The sequence below is a fragment of the Montipora foliosa genome, chromosome 2 (genome assembly GCF_036669935.1).
Source record: "Montipora foliosa isolate CH-2021 chromosome 2, ASM3666993v2, whole genome shotgun sequence".
NCBI lineage: Eukaryota > Metazoa > Cnidaria > Anthozoa > Scleractinia > Acroporidae > Montipora > Montipora foliosa.
The window spans coordinates 54,170,934-54,183,433 of NC_090870.1; the positions used below are offsets into that span (position 1 = coordinate 54,170,934).

Genomic DNA, 12,500 nt, shown 5'->3' on the forward strand with positions numbered 1-12,500 from the left:
GCCAAAATTTTACAAATTTCTCTTGTGGTTGTCACCTTAAGGGTTGTGTGATAAGGAGAAATTACGTTATGGAGGTACATGTAAAATTTTATGACCTGCACTTCCCTAACACGCAAACGGATTTCTGCTCCACGATGGGTATAGAAAATTTGAACATTATTTATCAGTGGAATCAAAGCCCTCTTAACTCTTAACATTAGGAACGGAAGTTTAGCCCACACCTGAAATGTTTTTTGCATATCTTTAGATCCACAAAGCAGAATTTAAGATGACCAACAGTCATTTTAATCTACGAATTAAAACGATCGCCTGCACTTTGCTTGAGGGCTAATTTCTGGGAAAGCGATGTATCGATAACTCACTTTTCACACTTCTTCAGTGTGAACAACTGTCTCGTGGTGAATCAATTTAGGCAGGTAGGTAGGTAGGTAATTTATTGATAAACATATCATAATTAAGTAAAGTACGATCGTCCGGGTGAGTGTAGTCCTGAGAAGGACTGTTTGAGATGACATTGACTGACGTTCCGACAACCAGATCGGCAGAGTCTCCGGTAAACATAGCAGCCTTATAACCGGTTGGCAGTTTCACAAATGGCTTTTCCGGACTTTCGAGAAACGGGCCCCAACCGGCTCAATTGTGTTTAACGAATACAAAAGTGAGAAATACAGTAAATTACAACAACGGTATATCTAATATTTCTTTAGTTCCGATGTAATTTTAACAATTTCACTGTAGTCATCTTCAGTTATTAATATGTCGAATAGTATATTGAAACTATTATTTGACAATTTCTAATTCTTTCAGGTACCTCAATTTTCAGCCCATACATGAAAAAGCGTTTTTTTGCAAGTCAATTCTAGTTACGAGTTGCGTCAGTGTTTTAGCAGCCACTCAGTACAACTATAGGGACTTTTAAAGTATGCAGTTCTTGATTTCTTGTTAACAAACAAATGCGCATATCATGACGGGGGGAGTTCCGCACTCTCTCAAAACGTTATTTTCATTGTTTGTGGAAGCAGCGTAGCCGAGTGGTCAGGGATTCCAGGTTTGACACGAGTTCTGACGACGTTCTGACAGAGATTCATTTGTGCCCTACTCCCTGGTTCAACTTTTCGGCAGCACTTTCAAAAAGCCAACTGGTTTGCCTCTTAAAAGGTAATTTCTTCTGTTGTTTCATTAATATTAATTTGGCCCTGTGGAGGATTGGTCAATTACGTAATTTGAATTTCACCGACGAGCCGCCGAGCTACTCAAAGATATGCCTTACTCATTCTTTAAACATTGAATTGCACCGACGAGCCGCCGAGCCACTCAACGATGTACCTTACTCGTTCTTTTACAGTGAATTTCACCGACAAGCCTCCGAGCCACTCAAGATATACCATACTCGTTCATTCCGCGCGCTAGCAATACTTCATGGTAATTCAAGACGAATTTACGGACGAGTTCATTTCCTGAATGAGTTTCATTTTTATTCAAAGCAACTTTTGTTATGCAGGAATGTGCCTTCGAACAATGGCTCGAGCGCCAACTATGTAGTTTTCATCATGGAAGGGAGGGTATTTATCCTCCGTTAAGTGAAATATAAAGTGGAATCAAAAACCCATAAGGGTTGAAACGTGTAACGCGCGTTCACACCTTCCGAATATTCAGTGCTAAGTACCATATTTGGAAACCCCTCGCTCCAGTTAATTTCCCGCGAGAACATTGGTGGTATTTCGTCTCGGTGTTCTTGCGAACTGATTGGTTGAATGTTTCTCTCTTGTTGTTCCAAATATGGTACTCAGCAAATTGAATATTCGGAATCTTGTTTCCCAGCACACAAGGGACCGTTACACGTTTCAACCCTTATGGGTTTCTGGTCGAATTTCATACTGTTATATTATGTGTCTTTTATTATCCGCTCTTTGTTTTATGTCATCACTCGCTCAGTAGTAGGAAAATGCCACTGAATACAAATGCGTAGCTCTTCCCATAGGAAAAATGTTATATTTTGGTGCAATTTCAAAGTTAAAAGGACGTCTGTTATAGTTGGACAAATCTAAATCTGAGACCGGAGATCGGTACATAAATCCTAATCCTCAGAAAGCCGCTCTTTGTCCTTTCACTTCGTACCTGCTTGGAACAGAAAAAAGCAAATCTCTCGAGCCATTTTGGCAAAATGGCAGATTTTTCTTTGTATTTAAAGCCAGTTATATGCTATTACCGGTGTTTCGAATAGGACATTTTCGAAATATCAAATATTCAGCTTGATAGTGAAGCAGCGAGGACAAAAACAACAAAAACGTTGGAATGCATGTGAAAAACTATTTACATGTCATCCACTTTCCTTTGTCTTTGTCCTCTAAACCTCTCTTTCAAGCTGAATTTTAACATATCGAAAAAGGCCTATTTCGCGCGCGAGAGCCTTATCAATAATTGATGAATGATGTCCGGCCATTCAGCGCGATGAACAGTACATTGTACCAATCCAAAATGACAGGAGGCAGAAGGCTGGCTACTCTAAAGTGCTGCAGTGGAGCTAAGCCAAAGTATCCCTAAGACCTCCAGCGAGTAGGTGGATCAGTCCTCCGCTTAACAGAATCAGTCGAACTACAGCTTGCGAAATATGAACAAGCACTTTCACAGTAGAGACTTACTTTAGTAGAATAGTACATAAAGATATCCTGATGTTCTTGCTCGAGCATTTACACCAAGGAGATACATGTTCGACGATCTAAAAAAACAAACCAAGGAAATCACGATGTTTCAAATGTCATGTCATTGTAAAAGTAAGTTTTCAAGAGGTAATTATTCCTTGTATCACGTCAAACAAACCGGCTCTGAACTGAAAAAAATACTTTTTTTGCGCGAAAGGGAAACGCCTGATATTTTTTCAAATGAAATGCGCACCTCATTTGTCACTATTTAGAGTTGACACTTTCACAGTTTCCAGTTCCCATCCTCAAAATCGACTCCCAGTCAATTACATCTGGCTGGGTTTGCGGTGCTCCGAGATCACACATGGATCGTATGGCGGCAGCCGTGGGCGGCTTCACATGCATTCGGTCCGATCCCGTTGAGCCAGTTGATCCTGAAAAGCCCTTGGTCAACTAAGCGCACATGCACATTTACATTTCAAGACCATTGGACAAAATGATCAGCTATACACTGGGCTCTACTTTCCTCAGTTTCCTTTTACAATGACTTCAGAATATTTAAGCAATAAGTTATAGCTTCTTTTGGTAACCGAATGCAGAGGGTAAAATGAACAGGGGTTTCAATGAACTTTGAAGTAGCGGCTGGTTTGAGTGTAGACTGCGAGCAGTCTCTCTTTTGCTCGAAAATCCGCCGAGAAAACGTGATATGCGCTATTCGCAGCTTCGCCCCTCGCATATCATGTTCTCTCGGAGGCTTTTCGAGCAAAAGAGAGACTGTTCGCAGTCTAGTTTGAATGGAGCAACCGACCGTATCAACAAGAAGAGGCCTAACGGCCCCTTTCTGGGCACATTATTTTTAAAAGAACGCTCCCAAACGCCACATTCCAAAAGCAAAATTGACGATCATGTTAAGACGGCTTTATGTTGCCATTATCCAAATGAGTTTTAATCTTAGGTTTGAAAGAATCTTCGGTTAATTTGCTCAATTTAGGGAAAAAAGTAGCCGACTTCTCTGAGTGAAGCAGCCGCCGCTTTTCGTCGGCTGTCTACTTATTGAAACCACTGAACTAGTAGTAGTACTACTACTACATCACATGCATAACAAGTAGTGCGTTTTTCAGCGTTACCTTTTCCCTGTGTTTCAATGTTAAAGCTGCACCTTCCTCCGATAAAAACATATTGGAGAAGATTCTAAATGATAGTAGCACGTTGGCTTGAGGATTATCGTCCCTGTGAATAACGAGAAAAATAGCAATACTATGAAAGAAAAAATTAACACTCATTAAATAACCACTCGAGAAGAAGGGGAACAACATAGTTCTCACCATCTTTTGGACGAAACAGATTGAGTTGTCACACCGCAAAGCCCCTGGGAACGAGGTTGGCGAGGGGGAAAATGCTTCGGGAAATTAATGACTTAATGACTTGGTACTAAGCGCTTCGCAATGCACGTCGTACATGGCCTTCCGACCACTCTTTACCAAATTCCCTCCGATGTTTTATCTCATAATATGAAATAATATTAGTTTATTTTAGCGCAAATTCCGTGGACTTTATTTGCACTTTACAATAATTTTAACAAGTACAAACATATGAAAAATAAATGTATTTTTTAATGCTTTCTTAAAAAAAGAGTGGAAAAATCAGAATGGACCTAAACTCGCCGGTAAGGCATTCCACAGGTTACTCTAGGTGCCACAACGCAAGAGATCCCAGGTCTGTGAGTAAATTAACTGAAGCATGCACGAGTTATTAATTACATCTACATGAATGAAAGAAATGTGTACATGTACATGTATTTGAAGTCACTTTAGTGTGGGTTATAGATTACAAATTGAAATGGTTGATTGCACTTATCTCTCTCTTATAGACACCTGAAAAATTCAGGTGGTTGCAATGGGATTCAAACTCATGACCTCTGCATTGCTCTACCAACTGAGCTATGAAGCCACAAAGTTGAGAGCACATCAATATTTATTGGGCTCATGTGTTCCCATGAAAGGACTGATGAATGAAAGAAATGAGTATCTTGTATCTGTATGTGTATTTATCTTGCAATCATCATCCCATGTCACGTATGTTGCAGAACTTTGCAAAGTTTCCCAAGTTGCTATGGAAACAAAGCGTTGGAGTGATTTTGTTGAGTACATTATATAAATGAACTTGTTCGTGCATTTCGTGATTTATGGTCACTTGTGATGTTTTGAAGGGAAGTGGTTAGGGCGTTGGATTTGCAAAATGTGTTGCAGACTCACTCACCACATTTGTGCCTGTCAGAGGGACACAAAAATGGCATCTCCATATAAAGCCGAATAAATTTGAGTAAAACATTTCTTTGAATATCTCCCACACCAAACATCGCACAGACCTTAACCCTTGCAGAGACTGTTTGAATATTCATCTTCTTTTATCTCTTTGATTTGTGACTTAATTTGATGGTTTTGATGACGGTGTGACAGTGAAAAAGGAAATTGATGTTTCTTTGTCTTCTATCCATTATCATAATCGGAAACAAAGGAAAATCATGATTGAACTGGTTTCAATCATTTTGAACCAGAAAAAAATTTGAACTACAAAATGTACACTTTTAAATTTATTAACCCAATGACTCCTGAACCACACCCGCTTCCCTCCCCCCCTCCACCCCCATTGATGAATAAAACCATCTGCCTTTACAGTAAAATCTAATAAGTCTCATTCCTTGAGGAGTCAATGGGTTAAACCTACCCTGATCCAGTCACAATATCTCCATTATTTACGCATGTGACACTCCAAATGGACTGCGCTGGCAATGTGATCACCTGAGAGCAAACTCCTTCTGTTTATTAAAATAATGAAAATAACAAGTTTGAATAAAACAAATAATTGTTCTTAAATTAATCCTCCAATCCATGTGTTAAACTATAATCAATGAATCAAAGTCACATGGTATCTCATGGTATCCAGGGCTGTCAATAAATTTGAAAGTAGAATTAAAAGTAGGTGGCCATGAAAGTGAGCTTGGCATACTTGACTGGGGCTGGAATGGATGTCATGTTGTTTCTTCAGATTAAGCGCAAGACTGGGAACTACTCAGTTAAATGTTCCCGGCATTCCACACCATTCGCACAGATGATCAAGCGCGAGCTGTTCTGTTGTGTTTTCTCCTGTTTAATCTTCGTAAAATACATGTATGCTGTCAATTCCAATCAAAACAGGGAGAAGAATACTTTAAAGGTTTCTTCGATGATAGTTTATCAAGAGTAAGACTTTTATTCTTGACTGGTGGTAACATGAGACGTAAGTAGCCGGCTAATGATGGCTTACTAGATGGTAGTTTTGGCCAGCTACCGGCCCTTATTGACAGCCCTGGATATCTCAGTTATTTTGACATTTTTGCACTGCATTAACCCACTTTTTCTTTTCCACATATTAGTTTTAACTCTTTTATTGGAAACGTGAATTTGAAATCTCTGAGATCGTAAAAGCTTTAATATAATGCTGGTTGCCTGGTAATTAAACATTAGGCATTACATGTACATTCTGTACTCCTGTCCTAAGTTTCCATTAATTTAAACCGCTAATGTCAGAGAGTCACCAACACGTACCTCCCCAAGGAGAATGGACAATGAAAAATGAAAAATTGGTGAACTCTTTAAGCAGTCTACAAAAAAATATATTATTATTGTTCAAGATTTCTTCATATTCATAATAATTCATGTTACTGACCTTTCCATATTCGGAGAGTTCTGTCCTCTCCAACAGAAACAAAGCTTCCCTGCTCAGTAGGGAGAATTGCGACTCTTGTTAAAGAAAGAAAGAAAGAAAAAATGCTATTGAAGGTTAGTTTATTATTAGAGCAAGGTGAAAGGGAAGTGAGAGCTTGTGTTAATTAAGACCCTGGGACTACAAATGAAATGTTGGCAAGGCTTCCAATGAGTATCTTTACTTACATGTACATGTATAGCTCCTTTAAGGGGACATTAGCAGAATGATTGCATAAAGCATAGATGTCAAAGGCAGTACTAATAACTTAATATTCTCCTCTTGACAGATAATTAATTTTATTTAAAGACCATGCCTTGGTCTGGTCAGAGTTCAACCAACAATTTAATCCACATGGCAGTCTTGTTCTCCACCAATCCAAGTGAACAAGTTGGTTGATAAAGACCAAACAATACAAAAGACCATACACTTGATCATGCAAGAGTAAACCTAGGCTACACCTAGGATCTCTCACCCTTGGTGGGGAAAAACAGTGAATTTGCAGTATTAGCTCTACTGTTCCTCTCTTAAAGTAGTTCAGGATGAAAATCTGGGTAGGCCCGCCCCCAGCACTTAATGGCAGCCCTGGTTTATACTTTTATTACCTGTAAATGAAGCCAGTATGTCCTGTGTAAACCTGCAGGCATTCAGCAGTGCTCATCCATCTCCTTATGGTACTACATGAAAACAATAATTTGTGCATCAATGTACTCTGTATATCCAAGCAAAGTCAGCTTAACTGAAACATAATAATGTTATCGTGCATGGCCAACACAATGTGTATGGATGAAATCTTAATGCACGTTTCAGAGATAGGTTTCATAATGAAAGTTGTCATGAACAAGTCAGTTTAAAAATTCTTTAAGGCAAAAGATGGTATCACCTGTCGCTAAAGAATTCTCTAGATACATTCCATTTTAATGAGTTCACATGTAACAACTTGACACACTTCCTGTGACTGCAAAGTTCAGCGCTAGAACATTATCGATTAAAATTAAATGAAAAACATAAAGCTCTAAAACTTTAAAAAACTGTTTGAAAAGTTTTGACAAGAGCTATACAATGATGCAAACTTCACCTCATTATCAATAGTACGGCTGTTAAAAGAGAAATCGTTCGTTTTGTGATACAAGCATGAAACTTGGGAAAACAAGAACTAATGGTCCTCATTATTTTTTGATATAGGGCCACCGGGAAATCGACTATTATGGGGCGTGGCATTATTTGACAGGCATGTAATCGAGGCTTATAAGAAAAAATGCGTAAAGAGCTATAAAGCCTTTCAATTACTGACACATAGGGTAAAAACATTCAGATAGAGCGGTCAACATGAAGAAGAAACGATTTATGACTAGCAGTTAATGTCATGTGACAAGTGACGTCACAAAAATCCGGAAGTAAACTTATAATAATCAGGTTACCCCTATAGTATTTACTTTTTTTACCGATAAGGTGACCATTTTGATTTCTATTAATTTTGAGAGGTTATGTGATACTCAGGGGTCAAGTTAGTATGCATTTACTCCCTGAGCATCCCATAATAGCTATTTGAAACAATGGAATTCAAAATGGCCGCCGTATTGGTAAAAAGGTCTATTGATTGAAAGCCACTTTTCAAGTCATTGCAGAGCTTTTAAACATCAAATACAATGCTTTCAGTATTTTCTTAAAACCTACTGTTGGGGTCAAGTGTCAAATGGCCAAGAAGAACATTTTAAACATATTCATTAATTAGCAACATCTATGATCCTTAACATACCGATCGAGTTAAGAATCCTTGTTGAAGGCCCCGCAGCAATTGCAGAGAGCTGTGCATACCAGATTTGCTCTGACACATTTTCAAATCCTTGTGCATCCCTTTTTACAGCCACGGTGAATTAAGTTGTAGCATATCTGTTGTGCTTGAGGCCACGGTGTCCACACCGGTTTCCACTCGTTTTCATTTCTTTCCCAGCCCCAGTCAGAAGGACTTGGTAGTGTCGGTTTCGGAATAAGTGCATTCCCCCAAATGTGCCCAGCCTGGTATACTGCACGCCTCGTGTGTTGAAAAAGAGCTGCTTGAGTTGATGGAATATTCTCTAAGGTTCGGTTGCATTTAGAGAATAGTTCCTGCCTTGCTTTGTTCACTGTCGTTTGTTCTGCTATAAAGAAGCACTACGAATCTCTAAATTAGCGCCCTTGCCTGCTCAGGAATCTCTTCTGGAACTGAAGCAAACATTGTAAAGGTATCTGTGATTTGTGGAAACACGTTCAACACGTCCCAGGCAGATGTTTTTCCCCTCCCGGAAAAGAAAGATACTGTATCGCATCCAGTGATTGAGTGGAACATCGGGAGAGCCTTGCTGCTCTGTGGTCTCAGTTGTTCAGCAATTGAGGACCGGCAGGTATCGAAAACTTGGTGCGCCCGTCTATTGTGACTTGGGTGACTTTGATGAAAGAATCAGCAACTCCTCCAGTTGCAATTTCAGCTGCTACAAGGGCGCTGGTCCAGCCGCTTCCATGAAGCCAATCTCCAAGCTTCTCCGAGCTTAAATGCCACCATCTCGATGTGTAATCCACCAAGCATCAGAACGAACTTCCCCCCATGAGTTAAGGGCCAATTCCACCGGATGAGTTTTCCAAGTGCAAAAAGGGGTTGATCTAGTGTAATAACAGGTATTTGTTTCGGGTTGACATGATTTACTGCAGCTTTGATCATATTGATAGCGTGAAGAATCATCAGGATCGAGTGTGCATTCTCGTAGATTATAGGAAGAAGCGATATGACTGCAGGCGTATGAGCTGTTGTTGGTTGACGACATGCATGGAATGCTTCCCAGGATATGAAATCAGCTTTCTCAAGAGTTGCTTTTGATGCTAACTCTTTCGCATTTCGAAGCCACTGAAACTCTTCGTCTTCTGGCACATCTGCTGGAATCATCATTCAGCCTTCCAGGCGTATATAACCACTGGTAGGCTCTGGAACGATGGGATCATTAACTCGCAGGACTGCAGGAGGGACATTGCAAAATGCAAGAGGTAGCTCGCTAATAGCTTTCACTTCTTGAACAGTTCCACCTATCACATTTGTTCAACGTTCAGCTCCTTTGTTGGTGGCCGTAGGATGCTGAACTAGCGATATGGCTGTGCCATGAAAGGAGTCGCTTGCCGTTGTAGAGCACGGGTTATGATCAATATTGTCGATGCCTGCTGTAGTGAACACATCTTTTCGTAGTTTTGGAGAGCAGACAACACCATCCTGTTCAAACTGTGCTGTGACAGAGTTAGCTAAGTCCGTGGAAATATCCATCACCCGATCATGGGAAATGCATAACCCAAGCTTGTGCATTACATCTACAAGGCCTCTCTTTCTCGTTTCACCGTGAATTTTCAGAGCTGTGTACACTGGTAACTGACATTCTCTTTCTCGTCTATGGCGCACATTTTTTCCTGCTCTTCCCCGCTTGCAGCTGTTAAATGATAATAACTGTGCGATTGTTAGTGGTGCTTTTGTTGCCTGGTCTTCTTCTTTTATTTCCTTGTTATCTTTCTTGATGCTGGGTCCTTCCATAATCATACTGACAAGGGCGAGCACTGATGGTGGTACCGATTTCTTCTGACAGTCGATCTCGAATGTTCCTTTGAAAGACTGTTGCATACTAAACATGTCCCTTCGAACGATCTTGGCCGCTCGTGCCAGATTCATAGTCCTGCTCACAAGCCTTTAGAATGGCATCTCCGATAGTATCATTAAAGACCAGCAAGATCATGTTCCCCTTGTGTATGAGCAGTTAGGCCTGGTATTGCTGCCAAAAGCCTCTCTTTAAGCCTGGTTGTATTAATATTAAAGCACGACTTAGGAATTCCAAGCTCTTGAAGCTTTTCGGAGTATAGACTTCCTAAGTCAGCAAGCTTGAATAAGGGTGCAGTTTCGCCAGAGTCACGATGTTCCTCTAAAAACGAGACCAAAGACGCAAACGCTATACCATGCAGAGACGATATGGACTTCTCTTCCTCTGAATTTGACTTTATTTCGCGTTTGCGTACGTCATTATACAATGACACAAGACACCTTGCAAGATATTTTGCCTCAATGGCAATTATATCACCAGAAGAAAGCTTTGCCAGTAGATCATTTCTTTTTAACTTGATAGCACTTTCTCGAACTTTTCTGTCAAGTTCAAAGGTCGACGCCCTCTGAAGGCCTAATGTCTTAGGAACTTGATTGCAAAAGAAGCACAACTCCTCATCTTTACTTTCGCACTCGCTTGAGCCAAATGAGCCTGTCCGCCTTGTTTTCCTAGGACTGTATGGTGGTAACTCTTCTTGTTTCTTTCTTTTTTCTGCTCTTTTAAGTTTAGTGCTATTGTTTTTGTCTTTACACGATTTGTGCCATGACGCCTCATGCTTTAATAGTGTACTGAATAAACCACTGCCATCATCCAGCTGATTTTGTTTTACACCAAAAGGTAGTGCACCAATAGCAAATAAACCTTAAATATTTTCTGCCATACTCTTGTAGCCTGCTCCCAAATCTAATCGCTTTGAGTGGGCTGGACATTGTAAACTCTCCTTGGTAATTTTTTGGCACAGTATGCACAAACTCCATTCAAAAGGCCTTTCTTGTTCTTCAGAGGAAATAATTTGAGTAGGTTGAAAAGGATTTATTTCCTTCAACGACTTTCTTGGCATCTTAAAAGCAACATAAAAATGACTTTGTCTATTGTTAACTCTTTGGAAGAACGACCGTTAAGTTCAGTTTGCCATGAAGAGATGATGTGTTTTGTCATGTGAAATAATTTTGTTTGATTAAATAACAATCAGTCACATAAGATTAACTGTTCTGCAGCCATTTGATTCATTTTTCGTTGCATTTACCACCATTGCATGCTTTGCTAGGTGAATTAAGTGATTGAAATGATTACAATTTAAGTCTTTCAACACAAATGAACATCTACAAGCAGAGTCTGCGTGTCACCGTGATGTAATTACTTTACTCCTGCTAAGTTTAAGAAAAATGACTTAAATCAAATCTATTTCTTTCACCTAGCTTATATGTATAGTAAATAATTACTCTAAAATATTTATATTTGCTCAATATCAGTCACTATTATTTAAAACTTACTTTCACCTGGCAGATTTAGAAGGACAGCAAGTCGCTACATGGGCGCCGCCATATTGGATAATACTGGGGCCTGGATCCTAATGCTCTTTTTTACTTGAAATAAGGAATGGCGGGAATAAGACTGAGTGAATAAAAAAAAAACTCTTTTTTTTTCCTTCTTAGTGGTCTTGAGGGCTTACCCTTACCCAAAGAAAAACATTTACAAAAATAAAAGATGGTGTTTAAAATTCTTTACCTGAATGAGGTAACACGATTTTTTTTATCTCCCCAAGATTAGGATTATAAAGGTCTAAAAAGGTTTCAAAAACAACGAGTATACCTTAAATATCCTTCAAATGTGGCCTGTCATTTCTTTTTGATCGAAATTTCTGCATTGCTGGTAAAAAAAATACGGAGTTGTAAAGTTTAAATTTTTTAAGCCTCGTTTTCATGTAATGGCAAATTTGAGACCTCTTATCTCCCCAAAAAGTGACACTTCACTTTAACCCTATATCAGAACTTAATAACCAGTCTAAGAGCTATCGTTTTGCAAAGTTTCATGCTTGTATCAGAAAACGAACAATTTTGATATATTTTTGGGCTAAGCAGCCGTACTACCTGGACCAGAGCTCATCTATCCATGCGGCTGTTTTGGACTTTGCCAAAGCTTTCGACAAGGTCCCTCATAGCCGACTCCTAAGGAAGCTGCAGTACTATGGTATCCAAGGCTCGCTCCTAAACTGGTTAGAGTCGTTTCTTACACAACGTTTTCAATCAGTTGTTTGTAAAGGCCAGATATCAAGTCAATGTCCGCTGACTTCTGGCGTACCCCAGGGTACAGTCCTCGGCCCTTTGCTCTTTTTATTATACATAAACGACTTACCAGATAACGTGCAATCATCACTTAGGCTCTTTGCAGACGATGCTTTACTTTACGGCATTGTCGCTAGCGATGCGGACTGCGACCTTCTTCAATCTGACCTACGCGGAGTAGAATCCTGGCAGTATCATTGGCAAATGGAGTTCAATCC

General features: G+C 39.7%; 1 protein-coding gene across 2 annotated transcripts in view; it reads right to left on the reverse strand.

Moving 5' to 3' along the window:
* The window catches only part of LOC137993564 (phospholipase A-2-activating protein-like), a 143,999-nt gene that overhangs the window by 29,110 nt on the left and 102,389 nt on the right, over positions 1-12,500 (reverse strand). For both annotated transcript variants that reach the window (XM_068839496.1, XM_068839499.1), the window contains exon 25: positions 2,643-2,719. In XM_068839496.1, the coding sequence (XP_068695597.1) occupies positions 2,643-2,719 (77 nt within the window). The remainder of the gene's footprint in view (positions 1-2,642; positions 2,720-12,500) is intronic.